Source organism: Leucopleurus acutus (genome assembly GCF_964270905.1).
Source record: "Leucopleurus acutus genome assembly, chromosome: 1".
NCBI classification, from domain to species: Eukaryota; Metazoa; Chordata; class Mammalia; order Artiodactyla; family Delphinidae; genus Leucopleurus; species Leucopleurus acutus.
This window is the reverse complement of record NC_139142.1, coordinates 124,145,040-124,161,167: the sequence shown is the minus strand read 5'-3', so window position 1 is coordinate 124,161,167 and position 16,128 is coordinate 124,145,040. Positions and strand designations below refer to the sequence as shown.

The following is a 16,128-nucleotide window of genomic DNA, read 5'->3' as shown; positions in this document are numbered from 1 at the left end:
TAATGAGGTAAGTCTAAATAAAATAGAATTTGAGTAACAGATGCTTTCATACCTACTGGCCATATACACCAATGTAACACGGACAACTAATGGACCAACTTAAGAGACTGTTTTTTAGTACGTTTAATGGACGAGAAATTGGTAATGAAATAAACATTTTAAAAGATGCTCTGGATATTTCACTTTACATCATAATTTTGGCACTTCATGGAACATTTATTTCTCAAAGACCAGAAGTGGTATAAAAGTTCCACAGGTTTTCCACATACCTTGTAGACATTGTTCTTGAGTACTGGCAAACACTGAAACGTAGTGAAATAAACATTCCCGTGTATTTGCACATGCATGCAGTAGTCAAACAGTTATAGTTTATGAATTCTCATAGATGCTATCTTGCAGTGTTTCTTTCAAGCACTCTCTTCAGCAGATCTTGTTTCAGATTTAAGTCTTACAAATTCTTTAGCCACATTGTCACTGGTCCTCTGCGAGAGGATTCTAAGGATAGTCAAACCAGTTTCATCCATAGAGACGTTTTTCAATAGGGGATACCATGCCCCGTGGCTTCCTTTTTCTGCTATGTTCTGGAGCTGAATTACTGTCATTCCGATAATTCGATCTTCTCTGGCAAAGCAGTAATCTTTAACTGAAAGGTGAAGTTCATAGGCCCGTGGGCGGTTTTCTTTACTCAGAATGCTGTGTGGATTAAAAATATGGATTTTGAGCATTTTCAAATAGGGATCAATATGGTTCTAATAGACTGTTGAAAATTTTATATACTGCTCAGAATATTATATTGGCAAATAGAGTATCATTGTCTTTGAACTCTGATGCAAATATCCTTTAAATTTTACTTAGATTGTATTTCTATAGCTGTCACTGCAATCGAACTTAAAAACTCCTTCCTTCCCTAGATGGAAATAGGAAATCAATCTAAAAATGCTTTACTGCCCTGATGTTAAGGATATTAATAGAAACTGGAATTAAAATATTATGTTGTAATTAATCATTGGAGGCAAGGTCTTCCCAGTGATATAGAGGTAGGAGGCGTTACTAGGGGTCATGGAAGCTAGGCCAGGGGGGGACGGGTACCGTTTGGAAGAATTTCTGTGCCATTTCAACATGCGTTATTACAATTTCCTTTCTTTACCTCAGACTCCTGGATACGCTATTATATCTAGGAGCCTTTTCTCAGGGGAATACACTGCACAGACTACCAAGCACTGTTCACAAGATGTTAAATTGCTTAAAAATTTCCAGAGTAAATCAGTTCCAGCAGAGCCTGGTACTTCAATGCCAGCTCTTTCCTATAGCAACAGTTAGACCTGTCAAGATTGGGACTGAGGATGGTCCACTTTTTTCCATCTCTTGACTACTTCCTTCCTCCCTAAGACTATCTGATCAGTCACTATTATCTCTTACCTAGACTACTGCAATAGCCTTCTGACTTATCTCTACTTGTTTGGTCTTGCCTTCCCTATAGTTACTTCTCTATACAGCAAACACAATAATCATTAATGATGTAAATCAGATTGTTCAAACCCTCATATGAAAATCCTTCAATGTCTCCTATTGAGCTTAGAATGTGACCCAGGCTCCTTTACCACTGACTTCAAAGCCCTGTGTGATGTAGTACCTGACCACCTCTTCAAATTCATTTTATCTCACTCCCTTGCCCACTACATACTGTTTCTTAAATATGCCAGGCATGCTCCTGCTTAGAATCCTTGCACTCGCAATCTTCCTTGTCCTAAAATGCTCTCAACTCTCTTCTCTACATGACTGGTTCTTTATTTTCTCAGGTTCCTATTTAAAAGGCACATGCTCAGAGAGGCTTCCCTGAACACCCCGTCTAAGCAGCCAACCCATCACTCTATTGCATCACCCTGTTTTAATGCTCTGCTTAGTACTATCATATGATAACTTTATTTATTTATGATGTTGTTTATCATATGTTTTCTTTACCTCTAGAGAGTAACTTCCACGAGAGCAAAGTCCTCCTTCTACATATATCCAATGCCTATACTATTGCCTGATACATGGTAGGCACTGGACAAATACTAAACAAATGGAAGAGAACTAAAAACAGAGCCTTGTTCATTTGCCTTGGATCAATGATGAACAGGAATCCTTAAACCCACAGGTTTTGCTTTCCTTAGCAAAGCCCAGTGCCATTCCTACCCTGTGAGTCGCTCATAAGTGTAGCTCTACAATGCCTATTGCCTGGTTGAATAAAGGAGTCAGGTCATAACTTACAACTGAAATGTTTCGTTATATTTTGGTGACCATGTGTTGCTTTTTGTCTTTGTGCCTTGTTTTCTCTTCTTGTCTCCGAGGTTGGGTCCCAGCATACAAACTTCCACAAAGGGGCGGAACGTTGCAGTGGTCTGCCAGTTTAAGTCATTAATAGCAATCACTAAAAGCCAAAAGGAAAGAGACAGGAATATAAAGTATTAGCAAACCAATGTGTGGAATCCTAGACTCTCCCTTTGATCCTTAGAGTGAATTTTTATTTTTTAAAATGATGTATGAAGTTGTAACTTGCATTTGATAGCACCCTAACCCCACTGACAAGGAAAAGCCATTTACTCTCTGGGCTGCACGCCTGATGGTGCTTTCAGCTCTAAGCCATGTGGCATTGGGATGGCAAATGTGAGCTGTAATTGAAAGGACAATCATTAATACTGAAAAGTTGTGATTCTTGTTTAGGTGAAAAAATGATGCTTTTCTTATTAAAATTATATGTTCATCATAAAATATTCAGAAAATATACAGAAAATAGATTTTAAAAATATATAATTTTATCACTCAGAAGCAATGAGTTAATATTTTGGTATGATGTTTTCAATCTTTATATATAGAATGGGATCATAATGTATTGCAGTCTTATAAGTAGCTTTATTTTTTAAGCCCATCACGGGTAGCATTCTAATTTATTATATATTTTCCAACAGCAAATATTTCATTATATGTACATTTCATTCTATATTTACCCAATCACTTGTTGTTGCATATCATGGCGGTTTCCTAATTTCAGGCATCATAAATAATACTTAAATGAACATTCTCATACAGGTTTGCTCATCCTTTGATGATGATATCCTTAAGGAATTGTCTTACAATTAAATTTGCTAATGTAAAAGGTTGATAAAACTTTTACCATTTGATATGCATTGTCAAAATATTTTTCAAATATATTTAGTGACACTGGAATATATAGTCATGCCCACTTTTCTGTATGATTACCAGTACTGTGTATAATCTATTATAGCCCATAGCAGTGTTACTTTTATAATACAAAGATACATTAGGTAATGCAATTTTAAAATATGTTAGAAGGCCATGGCTTTGATTAAAGTAGATATCATTTAAAGTGACTAAGTCTATAATAATATAAAAATAGAACATGGTTCTATTGAGGAAAGTATTAATCATTAAATTATATCTTTGAAATGACCCCTCTTTTCAGATTGTGCTTTTACAATATAAAACCAATTGATTCAACCACCCATTAAAAAAAATCAAACAGTTGTTGGAAATCACATAGAAAAAGTAGGTAGATTATGTGGATAGTAAGAACATGCTGACTTAACATCTAAAATGTCATTGGCAAGTTGGAGCCAACCACAGCACCAATGTTGAATGTATATCATAGCCTCAACCATAGAGAACATGTTCAATGTATACAGTTTTGAAATGTAATCACCAATGTATTTAAACCATTTAGATATTTCAGGTAACATAGGTTAAGTACCTGTGCCACTCATTTGTTTCAGTTTTAAATCAAAAGTTCTAGATTCATGAAGAAATTCCGAGCATGCCCTGAAATCATTTAATATAGATTTTTAAAGAGAGATTCGAGAAAAAACATTTTTGATATAATTATTTGCAGAGGTTAAAGTCTCATAGGCTGTTTTATCTACCTGGACCCGAAATATACCTTTTATAGTGACTTTATGCTCTCCTGTTCCTGGGGTGGCGGTGATGTCCACATGAACAGATATCTGACCCACTGAATCTCTGGAGGAGGGACCTGCAAATCAGCAAAAGTTTACTGGCCTGACCTTTCAGACCACTTAATAATGGACATCAGCACTCTGTGCACAAGGGACTGTAAAGTGTGATCATAGAAATAAATGGTTCTTCTCGTTAACAGCACATAATAGATTTTGATAAATGTTCACTAAATTAAATTTGCTACGCAGGTTTGAGGCTTGGGTATAATCATATTTAGCCCATTTAGCTAAACTTTCATATAGTACTCAGATACCTTAAGGCACACTCTTAGTATTACTATTGTTAAAAAAAAAAAAAAAGGCAGCTGCCTTACTAGGCACGTAATAAAGCTCTCCTCCATTGTTGCTTACGTACAAAGATGTATCATGCCTTTCATTCCTCTGTGAAGTGCTTTTCTTCAGTGTACCACACCAGAGCACCCAGGATACAAAGATGGCTCTACAGAGCACCTGCCCTCACGAGGCCCACGCTAGACCAGGGGAGAGCAACATATACGCACATTGCTGCGTATAGTGTGATACATTCTAAAATAGATACATTTACAAGGTCGACTGATGGTATAAAAAGGAGTAGTCAATTCCACCCTGATAAACGTTAGTCAAAGGTTAAGAATGTTGTATTGGAAAGTGCCTGTGATTTGGGGTCAGATAAGCTTGAATTCAAATCATAGTTATGCTGCAACTGGTTCTGTGATTGGAATTTGCTAGGTTCTCAAGTCTTGGTTTTCTCATTTGTAAAACAGGGATAACTACATCAACTTCATACACACACACACTTATCTATTAACATATCACCTATAAGCATGTATATTTTTTTCACAAATAAAAGCACATGCTCTAATTATCATTTACCTTGCCTTTGTCTTTTCACCTAAAAATATATTAAGAAGATCATTCCATTTCAGTATACATAAAGCTAAGCCCCATTCTTTAATATAGTCTGGAATATCACTGCATTAACTACAAAGTCAGTGTTCCCTGAGTACTTGCTTAAAAATGAATCACTAATCTGCTTACTAATGAAAACATTAAAATATTTAAAACATTTAAAATAATGTTTAGCCTTTATTCCATTATACGAACATCCATTATTTAACTACACTTTGGTTGTTTCTAATCTCTTACTCTTATGAGCAAAATGTAACAAATAATTATTTTTCATATTTACAAGTTTATCTATAATTTTAGAAATGGTATTTATTTGTCAAAGGTAGGTGGAATTCTAATTTTGCCCCATAGAGATTTTAACCATTTACAATATATATGAGAGTAATAAGAATCTTATTTTTGTAAAATAAATGGCTAGTGACCAAGCTGAAAATGAAAGGTTCTAAGAGACTTCCAATTTCTAACTTCAGGAAATCAGTGGATTTCAGCCGGAACCTCTTAACAGGACCTGCTGAGAAGAGCTGCTTCACCACAAGCAGCTCTCTCACCCACACCCCACCCCAGCCATTTGATAATAAAAGAATCGAAAGATAGAAATGGATCACTTTGGGCATTAGCCAAGGGACTGTTCATTGTTCTGTGGGAAGGGAAGAGCGGAAATGTTTCCTTTTCCTGAGGTGAAGGAAAGAAAACGCCAAGAGAAGTACTCCTAGACTCCGGAAATGCCAGCAAGATGAGCATTTCATTTTTTAATTGGCTGCCTACTTAGCAGACCTGGACATGGCCCAGTGAGGAACAGCAAGCCACAGAGTATGCCAGGACCTTCCCCTCTGCTTGAAGTCATGGTTGCTGAGAAATATGGCAGATGGCTCCTGAATGGCCTTGAAGTGCCAGAGTTGGGGACAAGAGAGGGATAATGTGATTGTAGGATCTGGTTTTATCAGGGATTGTCACAGACGTGGTAAAGAGGCAGGCCTCTCAAAGGAATGTGCTATGCCCAGGTGAGGTGCAGCAGGAAAAAGTGGCCAGGTCTCGAGTCTTGGAAGAGTTCATCAATGCCCTGGGGAACTATTTGGAAATAAGTTTCACACCAGCCGGTTCTATCAAGCAAGCTTGTACTTCCCCTAGGAGAAGGAGCTGGAAAAGCTCCTACCACTAACTGAATAGACAGTGACCTTTAAATAGATAATGACCACTAATGGCCACCATTGAAGTTTATTTATTTTATTTTATTCATTTATTATTTTTGGCTGCATCAAGTCTTAGTTGCGGCACACAGGATCTTCGTTGAGGCATGCGAGATCTTTCATTGTAGCATACAGGCTCTTTGCTGCAGCTCATGGGCTTCTCTCTAGTTGTGGCCTCCATGTTTTCTCTCTCTAGTTATGGTGCGTGGTTTTCTCTCTCTGGTTGTGGCGCGTGGGCTCTCTAGTTGAGGTGCACGAGCTCAGTAGTTGTGGTGCATGGGCTTAGTTGCCCCTGGGCACGTGGGATCTTAGTTCCCCGACCAGGGATTGAACCCACATCCCCTGGGTTGGAAGCTGAATTCTTCACCACTGGACCACCAGGGAAGTCCCCAACCATTGAAGTTTAAATAAAGAGTCATCTTTCTCTTTTCTCTCTTTCCTTCCTCCTCAATATCAGGGAAACTACGTCCAGGAGAAAGAGGAAAGGTACACATTACAGAAGCTCATGTCTTCCTCCACCTCCTGCTTCTACTGCTAGAGTCACCATTTCCCCCTGCTTGTGTAGAAAGAAGGAGAGCTTTATATCCAATAAGTGATTAAAACTTTAATGTGAGCAGAACAAGGTCTTAGAACCTGAATAACTTTCTAATAGTGCAAGTAATTAACATGGTATGTACCTGGGTGTCGATATCAATGAGGGAGGTGTCTATGCAGTAGAAAGTAGGGCTCATAAGAGAAGCTGATAACACTTTTTGGAAAAATAAAATAGTTTGATATCATTCCTAAACTGGCGACATATTTATGATATGAAAAATAGAATATATCTTCCCATTATTCAAGTCTCCTTTGTGTATTTTAATAATGTTTTACATTTTTCTTCATGTGAATATTAAACATTTTAAAAGCTTATTCCTAGTTGTGGTATCTCATCCTATTTTAAATGGGACCGTTTATTCCATTATATTCTATAACAGGAAGGCTAGTGATTTTTTTATTCAGCCAACTGAATTTTTAATGAAAGATTTACATTTACCCCTTTTGAGTAAATGAAATACAATCATATTATTTTCAGTGAATGACACTTCTCCTTTCCATTTTTTATACCTCATATTGTTTGCCTTGGCTTATTAGCTTATGTTTCTAATACTACATTCCATTGACAGTGTTAGACGTGGACATGCTTGTTATCCTCCATTTGGCTCTCCAAATTCATTTTCCACCCTTCTCTACTCTGCCCTTAGATGGACAATTCAATGGTCTCCTCTTTACTGTACTGCCGCTGAGAAGTCCTGGCAAGGCAGGGGAAGGAGGGAGTCGAGTCGGGTCAGGTATTTATTTCTTTAGTCTCCTTCCTGTGGGGTCACCTTTTGCTGGCTGAATCCTGCAACCAAAAATCAAAATTCCCCTCACCAGCCCTCAACAGGAGACAGTCTCTTTCCTGGTTTTAGGAGCTTCTTCCTCCCTTGTTATTTTTGTTGCAGGGAGGTTAGTTGACTATTTTTTCTGGTCTCTTTATATCCAGCACATACCTTTGTCCATAGTTTCTCTATTAAATCCTTCTCAAATAATCTTAATTGAGTGCGCCATCTGATTCCTACTGTGACCTTGGCTACTAGAGTTAACATCTTTGATTTGCTCATAACTTTAATGGAAATGCCTCTAGTATTTTCACAATATTATTAGGTCTTGAGGAACACTGAGACAATTTCTTTTTGGTGGGGGAGACAGGACATAAAATACGGATACTCACTACTTAACTGTTATCATGATGGATTTTACAGGGGAGAAGATGCTTAAGGAGACTCTTGAAGGTTGGGTTGAAATTCATTTTTTTTAGACAAAGGAGCAGAAAATAGCATGCGCCCACATGTGGATGCATAAAGGAGAATGGTGTGTCCTGGAAATTCGCAAGGAGTTCATTATGGGTGGAGCAAACATAGATGGAGTAACAAGAGGAAATGTTAAAGAAAATGTGGGTCCTCTGAATGCCATTTAAAAGTTGTTAGACAAAAATAAATAAATAAAAGTTGTTAGACATTATCTTGGAGATACAGAGAAGTCTGTTAAGTTTTTGGCTATGGGTGGCACAGTCAGACCTAGATTTTGAAAGAATTTGTCTCATCTGTGTAAAAGATAGATCATTTTTATCACCCTATTCCCTTCTGGAAAACCTCCCACTTGCATCTTATTACATCTTGAATCAAATCCTAAAAGCCAGCGCCTTGCAAGGATGCTTCTGATGACCTTTCCTTCATCAGCACTTCTGGTCCAAGCCGTTGTCTTTGGCTTCATTCTTCAAAACTTTCTTCATGTTTTCATCCACTCAAACCACATGTTTGGAACATCCTCCCTCCATTATCTTATGAAGCTCTGTCCAAACACCTTTACTGTAAAATACTCATCTTTTATTATTCTATAAAAATAATCTGTAGTTATATTCCTGATTTCCTCAAATACTATAACATAGTATTAAAAAAACTGGGCAGTGAAATCAGACTTCCCTGATCATGAATCTGGTCTGTCACTCATTAACAGTTTAAAACTCCATAAACTTGCATTTCCTTATTTGTAAAGTGGGGATAAACACACCTACCTGGCAACATTATGGTGAGGCTAAAAAGGGAAAATTTTGAAAAATATGTAGGATATTATGTGCCTTGCACATGACAGCTATCTGGTAAATGGATCCAAGTTTATGATGACAATAATTCTTAATAAGAGTATTTCAAAGTTATTAAATACCTCAAAGATTCATAGAAAAATTATGGAGAAAAATCCATTGATGCTATAGTTATCTAAATCAAATACTGCAATAAGACAACATGAGTGACTGGAGTTTTCCCCAACAACTTTGGAATTCTGACTTTCTTCAGTAAGATTTTCTGGGCTGAGTACGCTAGAGATGGAAGGTTAAGAGCCCTCATGTTGAATGTCTATTAGGGAATGTTCTTCCCCACTATTGATGTATCAATAAAACCTTTGATTAATCAAGAATTCAGTGAAATGAGTTTTCTTGATTACTAAAGGTTTTTTGTTTAACTATTGCTGAAATCAGAGTGAATGAGAGATGGTGTCTCAGCAACACTGAAAATACATCCAGATTGTGTATTTGTCTCTGTTGTTACACCAAGGATCAGAGCCTGCTCAGCACCTGGGTTTGTGGTTAAGACTTTTATGTGTGGTCTTATATGTATTACTATAAGCAGTAATGTAGCAATGGCTGGCTTCTGCCCAGAGGAAACATCTAGAAATTATGGTCAGGAAAGTTATTGATTTAACAGATTTGTAATTGAGAAAAGCCTTCCATCAGAGCACTCACCAGGAGGTACCATTTCTTCATCTGAGTTTCTAACCAGAAACTGTACCAAGGTAATTTAAAGGCTTTAACTCTGTTGTTATAGAATTTGATTTGTATTGGAGAATATATAAAAATTGAATTAGGAAAATATGTGGTTTCTCTTTGGTGCTCTTACTTATGGAGGAGAAATTTTATGCTGTTTGAAACAACTAACAGCTAAAGAAAAGTGCCTAAAGCTTTTTAAAAGGTACTCTAAATGCATAGATATGTTTTTCCCTTTCCCAAACTGCTGCTCTCTCGTCTTCCACTTGTACATCCTAACTCTGTGTGTGTGTGTGTGTTTTCTAAAAAGATTTGGAGGGCTGCATTGGTGGGGAAAAGCATGTTAAAAATCAAACTTATGTACTCAGCAGTCCCTGAACAATTTTGTGGAACCTCTTGGGTGGAAACATTGACTAGAAAATACACATTTCCTTTTCTAACATAAAATGTGAAATTTACTGCTCAACCAAGTCAAACATAGTCTTGAGAGCTGCCTGCTTAATATGGTACAACCCTAAAAAAGTGGAATTAGGAATGTGACCGTCTTCTGACAATTTTGAGTAGATGCAACTAGTGTAAAAGGTTTTATCATTATTACAATTATTGCTTAATAGTCATGCTATTCATAATTGTCTCCTGAGAACTCCAGGTTTGTGTTTCCATGGCACAGTGTTTATATTATGCCTAGCACCTATGTTATGCCTAGTACTGTAGTTACTTATGCAGATATTTTTCTTCCTAACTATATTCCATAATGGCAGGAAGCCTCTATTCATATTAATAATCCATACTTCTTATCTCTAATTCATACAATAAACAATATTCTTTTGATACATATTAAATGGCCAGTTTATATTTCTTCATTGATTAAACATGCAAGCAGTCCTCACTTTGCACGGGTTTTCATGTTCCATGATACGCCTGGATTTCAGTGCCCACAGTTTAGTTAAATAGCACCCATTTCCCACTGACACATTCAAATTTTAGTTATCATGGCCTATTGAACGTGTATCATTGCCTAAAGTACAAACTTTGCTGCTAGTTTCTTAGTCCACAAATCATCATATAAGTAACAGATAGGTATTATCCTCAGCAACCAATGACATCACTTCTTTTAAAGTCTGTTGGTGACTGGTCACTGTGCCCCTGTTCAGTTCACACATAGCAAAGTGTGTAGCTGTGTTACTGACTTGTTTTCCAGTGATAAAAACCTGGATAATCAAAAGAGGGAATGAGCCAGAAAAGAAGAAAGTGCAACTAAGGAACAAAAAGTGATAACACTGGAGTGAAACCTGTATAGAATGTAAATGGATTAATAGAAAAAAATTACTGACCTTGTGAATGTTGACATTACTGCCCATGCCGGGCCCTAGAGAAGCAGACAAGGAGCTTAATGAAAAGTGACCTTATTGACATAAATGAGAAAGAAGATGAAGATGTCCTAGTAGAGGTGACATTGGAGAAAAAATTCACATTAAAGGAACTCTGAGATATGTTACCGCATCGAAAGCAGGAAGGATGAACTACTGGTGACTGGTCCAAACTGTGGAATGACAATTCACCAAGGCACAGAAAAGACGCTGCGCCTTATGGTTATGTGATGAGAAGAAAAAGGCAAGTGCTGTTCAAACTACACTCGATAAGATTTTAGAAAGAAACGAAGTGCTTTAATTCTCCATGTTTCTAATGCTTCAAATTATAGCATATTAAATAGATGTTTTCTCTTTTCTCATTTCCCTATACATTTATAGCTGACAGCAAAAGATTTTGTTTCTTTTGACAGAATGTTTTCAAAAGTCTTGGGAGAATTATAATTTTCCCCAATAATTAGCAGGATTGCTTTGAACAGTTTCAGTTTGCACAGTGATTTTTATGATTGTACATATTTGAGTTGATTCATTTGATACCTTTGCGGTTGCTGAAACAATACCTTTGTAGTTGCGGAAACTATGGAAGCTGCTTAATTCAGTCAGATGTGATTTACATCTGTGTTGCACTTCCCATTTGGTGGGGTTGGTTTGCTATAACCTTGATCTGATCCATCTAACATTTGCATGGTGAAATCTGTTGACTGCCTATCCCTGAATAAAAATGGTATTGAATAGAAGCATCTTCAAGTTGAAGAAGGTATATATCAATCAAGCAGTTATTTTCCAAAAAGAGAAGAAAAGGTAACATATAAGAGATTTCCACTTGTGATGGAATGAAATAATGAAAATAATCTAATATGGAGCTTGTTATTCATCTATTTAACAATGTTTGAGCATTTAATGAAGATTTAATCAGAGGCTATGCCTGTTACATAATCTTGTCTATTCTAAATCCATAGAAATTAGGCTATTGTGCCTCAAATCAACATCTGGGTCCCTAGAATGTGTCCTTTGTCACCAACATTATTGGATCATGAATACCAAACTCTCTATTCAGGAATGAGTAACGCTCATGTGCGTAAACATTGGCAAAGGGCAGGAGGATGAAAGAACTGATTGTTTAATTTGAAGTTCTCTTTAGAAGAGCAGCTTTTGATAAAAAGCTTTTTGATAATAGATCCTGATTACTATCAGATTATAATATAGCATTATATAAGCACTCCTAATAGAGTTAGTCTCTCACCCAACATAATTTTAGTACATTCTGTGAATGAATAATTTAAAAAACATTTAGTAATGATTATTCATGTAATGTTTTAAATAATTACCTCCAAGTCTCTATTAGCATCCTGTAAAATATTAGATGAAAAATATCACAGCTGCTCAAGTCATTTGTACAAGTTTACCAAACTGCTTAAGCCCCTGACAAAGGGGTTTGAATCAGTCCTCATGGGACTTTGCTGGGCCCCTCAAAGGAAAGGTGTGGTGAATTCATGAGGGATGACCACTCTGGCAATGTCATAGTTCAGTATCAGCTGACCTGCCCTACTTCTCCTCCCACCTTCAAGTCTAGGGCTCCAGGTGGGAGTAACTTACCTCCATTCAGGTTTCTAGGTCGTTAGATATCATCAGAGGTGGTAGGAGTAGAATAAACCAGGAAGTGGCTTGACTTAAGCTCTATTCCTTCTCTTATGCCTTTTGTGCTTTCCTCATGTTCCTTCCTTTTTGTTTGCTCATTATCTCCATGTTATTTAAGATTTATATTTGAAGTAATTCATGGTCATGATAACAATTATGGGTACAAGTTTTGATTACTTGTGTGTGCCAGGCATTGTGCTGAATGCTTTAAGGATAAGATCTTGCTCTGATATCAGATAAAGGTATCGTGTACATTTTATAGATGGTGCAGTTGGGCACGATGTTAGTTACCTGTCAAAGTCAGTAAATGGAAAACTGAAATTTGACCTCAGATCTCTGACATGCTGTGATGTTCATAGAATAGCTTCTCTTCTACTCTTTTCCCCTCCCCCTTCCTTTTTTCACATCAAAGAGGAGAAAGCAAACTGTCTTGGTGGTTTTGTTTTTTTTTGTTGTTGTTAATGGCATTTAAAGTCTTGGTGAACTAAAAGGCAGAAGAAGATGTGAAATCTAAGACAAAGAACATACTGCATAGACAGAAAGCATCTATGTATCTTAAGGTTATTTTTGTGTGTGTGATAATATTTAGTTTTCATTTGCAGCTTTTTATATTAAGCCCCATGGTAATCATTCAAATGTATATTTAAATTAATTTTGTATTCTGGGATGTTTATGGTTTCATAGCTCTCTGTGTTTTATCCTTAAACCTACTATTGATTGAAACATCTTATATTGTTACTTTATATCAGTGAGTTTCCATGCTATAGCATGCTTAAATGTGTGGCTGAAAAATTAATCAGTGATTACTAAGATTTGAAATGTGTCAAATCCTGGAAGTAAGTCACTATGCTAGTTGGGTATCCTTTTAGAATTGTTTTGGAAAGTTTAGTTATCTTAACCTGAAATATTTTAGTATTGAAAAATATATAGTTTTAATGTTAGAACTAGAGTGGGCCTTGGAAACTATCTGATCCGATATCTTTGTTTTAGAGGTAAGGAAGTTGAGGCTAAGTGTCTTGTACAAATTTCCATAGCTTGGCAGTTATCAGTGGTGGGTCTTGTTATTTTCAGTGAAGGTCTCTTTCCACTGACAAACTAGCTTGCCTCTAAAAAGGTCTTCCGGGGCTTCCCTGGTGGCGCAGTGGTTGAGGGTCCGCCCGTCGATGCAGGGGACGCGGGTCTGTGTCCCGGTCCGGGAGGATCCCACATGCTGCGGAGTGGCTGGGCCCATGAGCCATGGCCGCTGAGCCTGCGCATCCGGAGCCTGTGCTCTGCAGCGGGAGAGGCCACAACAGTGAGAGGCCCGCGTACCACAAAAAAAAAAAAAAAAAAAAAAGGTCTTCTGGAATTCACATAATGGGACAGACTTTCAAAGAATAGTAGAATTTGGGAAGTAGGTAGGATATGGATATGGACAGTCACTGCTGTTTTTTCCTGGTGGAAACTCAGAAGTGGCAAAAATCAGAAAATTAAACTTTCAATTTTGAATAGTGCCTAAGAATTATTTCTAATTATCATTTCACCTGATCTGTTAGCATCTCTCTTTTAAGATCTTTTCATTAACACCATGACTACTAGCAAACACTACTACCTGGAGGAGAATGAGATGAGAAAGATTACTCTCATAAGGCAGTACGTATTCACACCATGTAAGTCATTGTTGGTAGGAAGAGACTAGAGTAGGATACGTTTTGAGGGATGAGAGCTTTAGGACATGTCTTTCCTTCTTGGTAGTCACTGAGGATGTCAATAAACGTAGTAGTAGATACTGAGCTAGTTTAGATAAGTGAAGTCAGGCTAGGTGCTATGTACCCCACAGCTTCAAATGATTGGAACTATCAGTAACCAAGGATTTTTGAGATGTGGCTAAGGGTAATCCAGTTTACTTGAATGTATGATGTGAACAGATCTTCTTCTTTGAGGATAAATATACATATAAAACTCAGGGGCTTCTGAAAAAAAATTCTACAGCACAAGGAAAAGGTAACAATATCTCAAGTACTCAGGCAAAAGCCTATTGCTGGAAGTGATGCTCCTGAAGAAACCACAATGAAAAATGGAGTCATGATCAAATGCATAAGAAAAAGCAAATTTCCTGAGCTTAAAAAAAGCCCTCAACTTTGAAAGAATTCAATTTGTTTTAGAAAAATTAAATAGCACAAACTATACCCATGTATATCCAGGTGAAAAGGAGAAGAGAAGGAGGAGAAAAAGAAGAGGAGGAGAAAAGGAGGAACAGGAGGAAGAAGAAATGTATCCAAGAAGAAAAGGGAAAGAATTTCAGGTGGCCTGTAGTTTTCCTCACAAAATAAAAATCAGAAGGAAATGAGCAGTGCCTACAAAGTTATGAGGGAGAGAGTCTATAATCATAGAATTTTAAATCTAGGAAAGTTGTTTCTATGTATGAATGAAACAAAATGTAATTCAAGAGCCAATAAAATTTATTTTACACACACACGTGTGCATGCACGGGTGCGCGCGCGCGCGCACACACACACACACACAGTTTCCCCAGAGACTATGACTTGGAGACATATTTCAGCCAAAAGAACCTCAGACTGGGGAAGTTGTGTTGTAGAAAGTATGTCAGTAAGCAATAGCATGATTTAGATAAACTATCAGGTGGATACCAAATGTATATACCTTCCTTATTAGATTTGAATTTATTATGGCAAGCGTAGTCTTATTTAGTTTTATATTCCCAGTGTCTATCTCTGTGCATGGCATAGTGAAGGAGCTCCGTAAGAGGAGAATGAACAGAAATTTGGATGATGTGTGGATTGAACAGGAAGGCAGGTGTTAGGAAGGGATGAACTCTTTAATGGGAAAGTAATTAAAAAGTTTGTTCTCTTCGTTTTAGTGTTTTAGTGTTGTGTAAGTGAATCAGTGGTAAAATAATGAAATTATAGGCATGCTTAAAGCAGGTTTTCCTTATCAAATAAATGGGTATTGATCTATGTCTGGCTTCCATCACACAGAAGTATTCTTTCTCAAGTTATCATCTTTGCAGGAAAAATGTGCAAATAAAAACAATTCATGTGAATAGATGACTATGGAGTTTAAATTTGCTTTGTAGCAGCTTAGAGATGCTCATGGCAATCCCTTCATTATAGAGGTTCTGGGAGTTTGGGGTTGTGGGTATTAGCTATGGAGCTAGTCTTACCTTGAGTAAAATTTCAAATTTTAGAGATTTTATACATATTTTGCTAAATTTATTTGTAAGTATTCTTTTACTCCTATTTTAAATAGGATTCTTTTCTATTTCACATTCTAATTAGCTATTAGTTTTGTAAAGTTATGCTGTTGAGTTTGTATATTGATTTTGTAGTGAACGATTTCATGGAAAAGCCTTATTAGTTTCAGTAGTTTCCCTATAGAATTGCTTATGCTTTCTACGTAAATAATTATGTTGTCTGCTTATAAGGACTTTTATTTTCTTTTTCAATTCTCTTGTTTTTGTGTAGAGAACAAGATGATAATCTCCCTAATTAATTTTATATGTATATAACATTGAGACAAAAACTTAATATGGAGAGTATAAAAAGAAGACCTAGCTAAACTAATTTATATATATAATACAAAAATTCTAAATAAAATATTGATAAAATGCAACCCTATCACCAAGTAGGGTTTATCTTAACAAGAAATGGTTGTTTTAAACTATTATCCTAATAAATATCACTAGAAACTTT

The 16,128-nt window shown here is 36.7% G+C and overlaps 1 protein-coding gene across 1 annotated transcript in view; it reads right to left on the bottom strand.

Moving 5' to 3' along the window:
* Positions 1–407: 407 nt before the first annotated feature.
* The window catches only part of UNC13C (unc-13 homolog C), a gene marked incomplete at both ends in the record, with an annotated part of 586,714 nt that continues 570,993 nt past the window's right edge, over positions 408–16,128 (bottom strand). The window contains 3 exons of the mRNA XM_082853041.1: positions 408–693; positions 2,254–2,413; positions 3,938–4,030. Coding sequence (XP_082709167.1) covers positions 408–693; positions 2,254–2,413; positions 3,938–4,030 — 539 coding nt within the window. The remainder of the gene's footprint in view (positions 694–2,253; positions 2,414–3,937; positions 4,031–16,128) is intronic.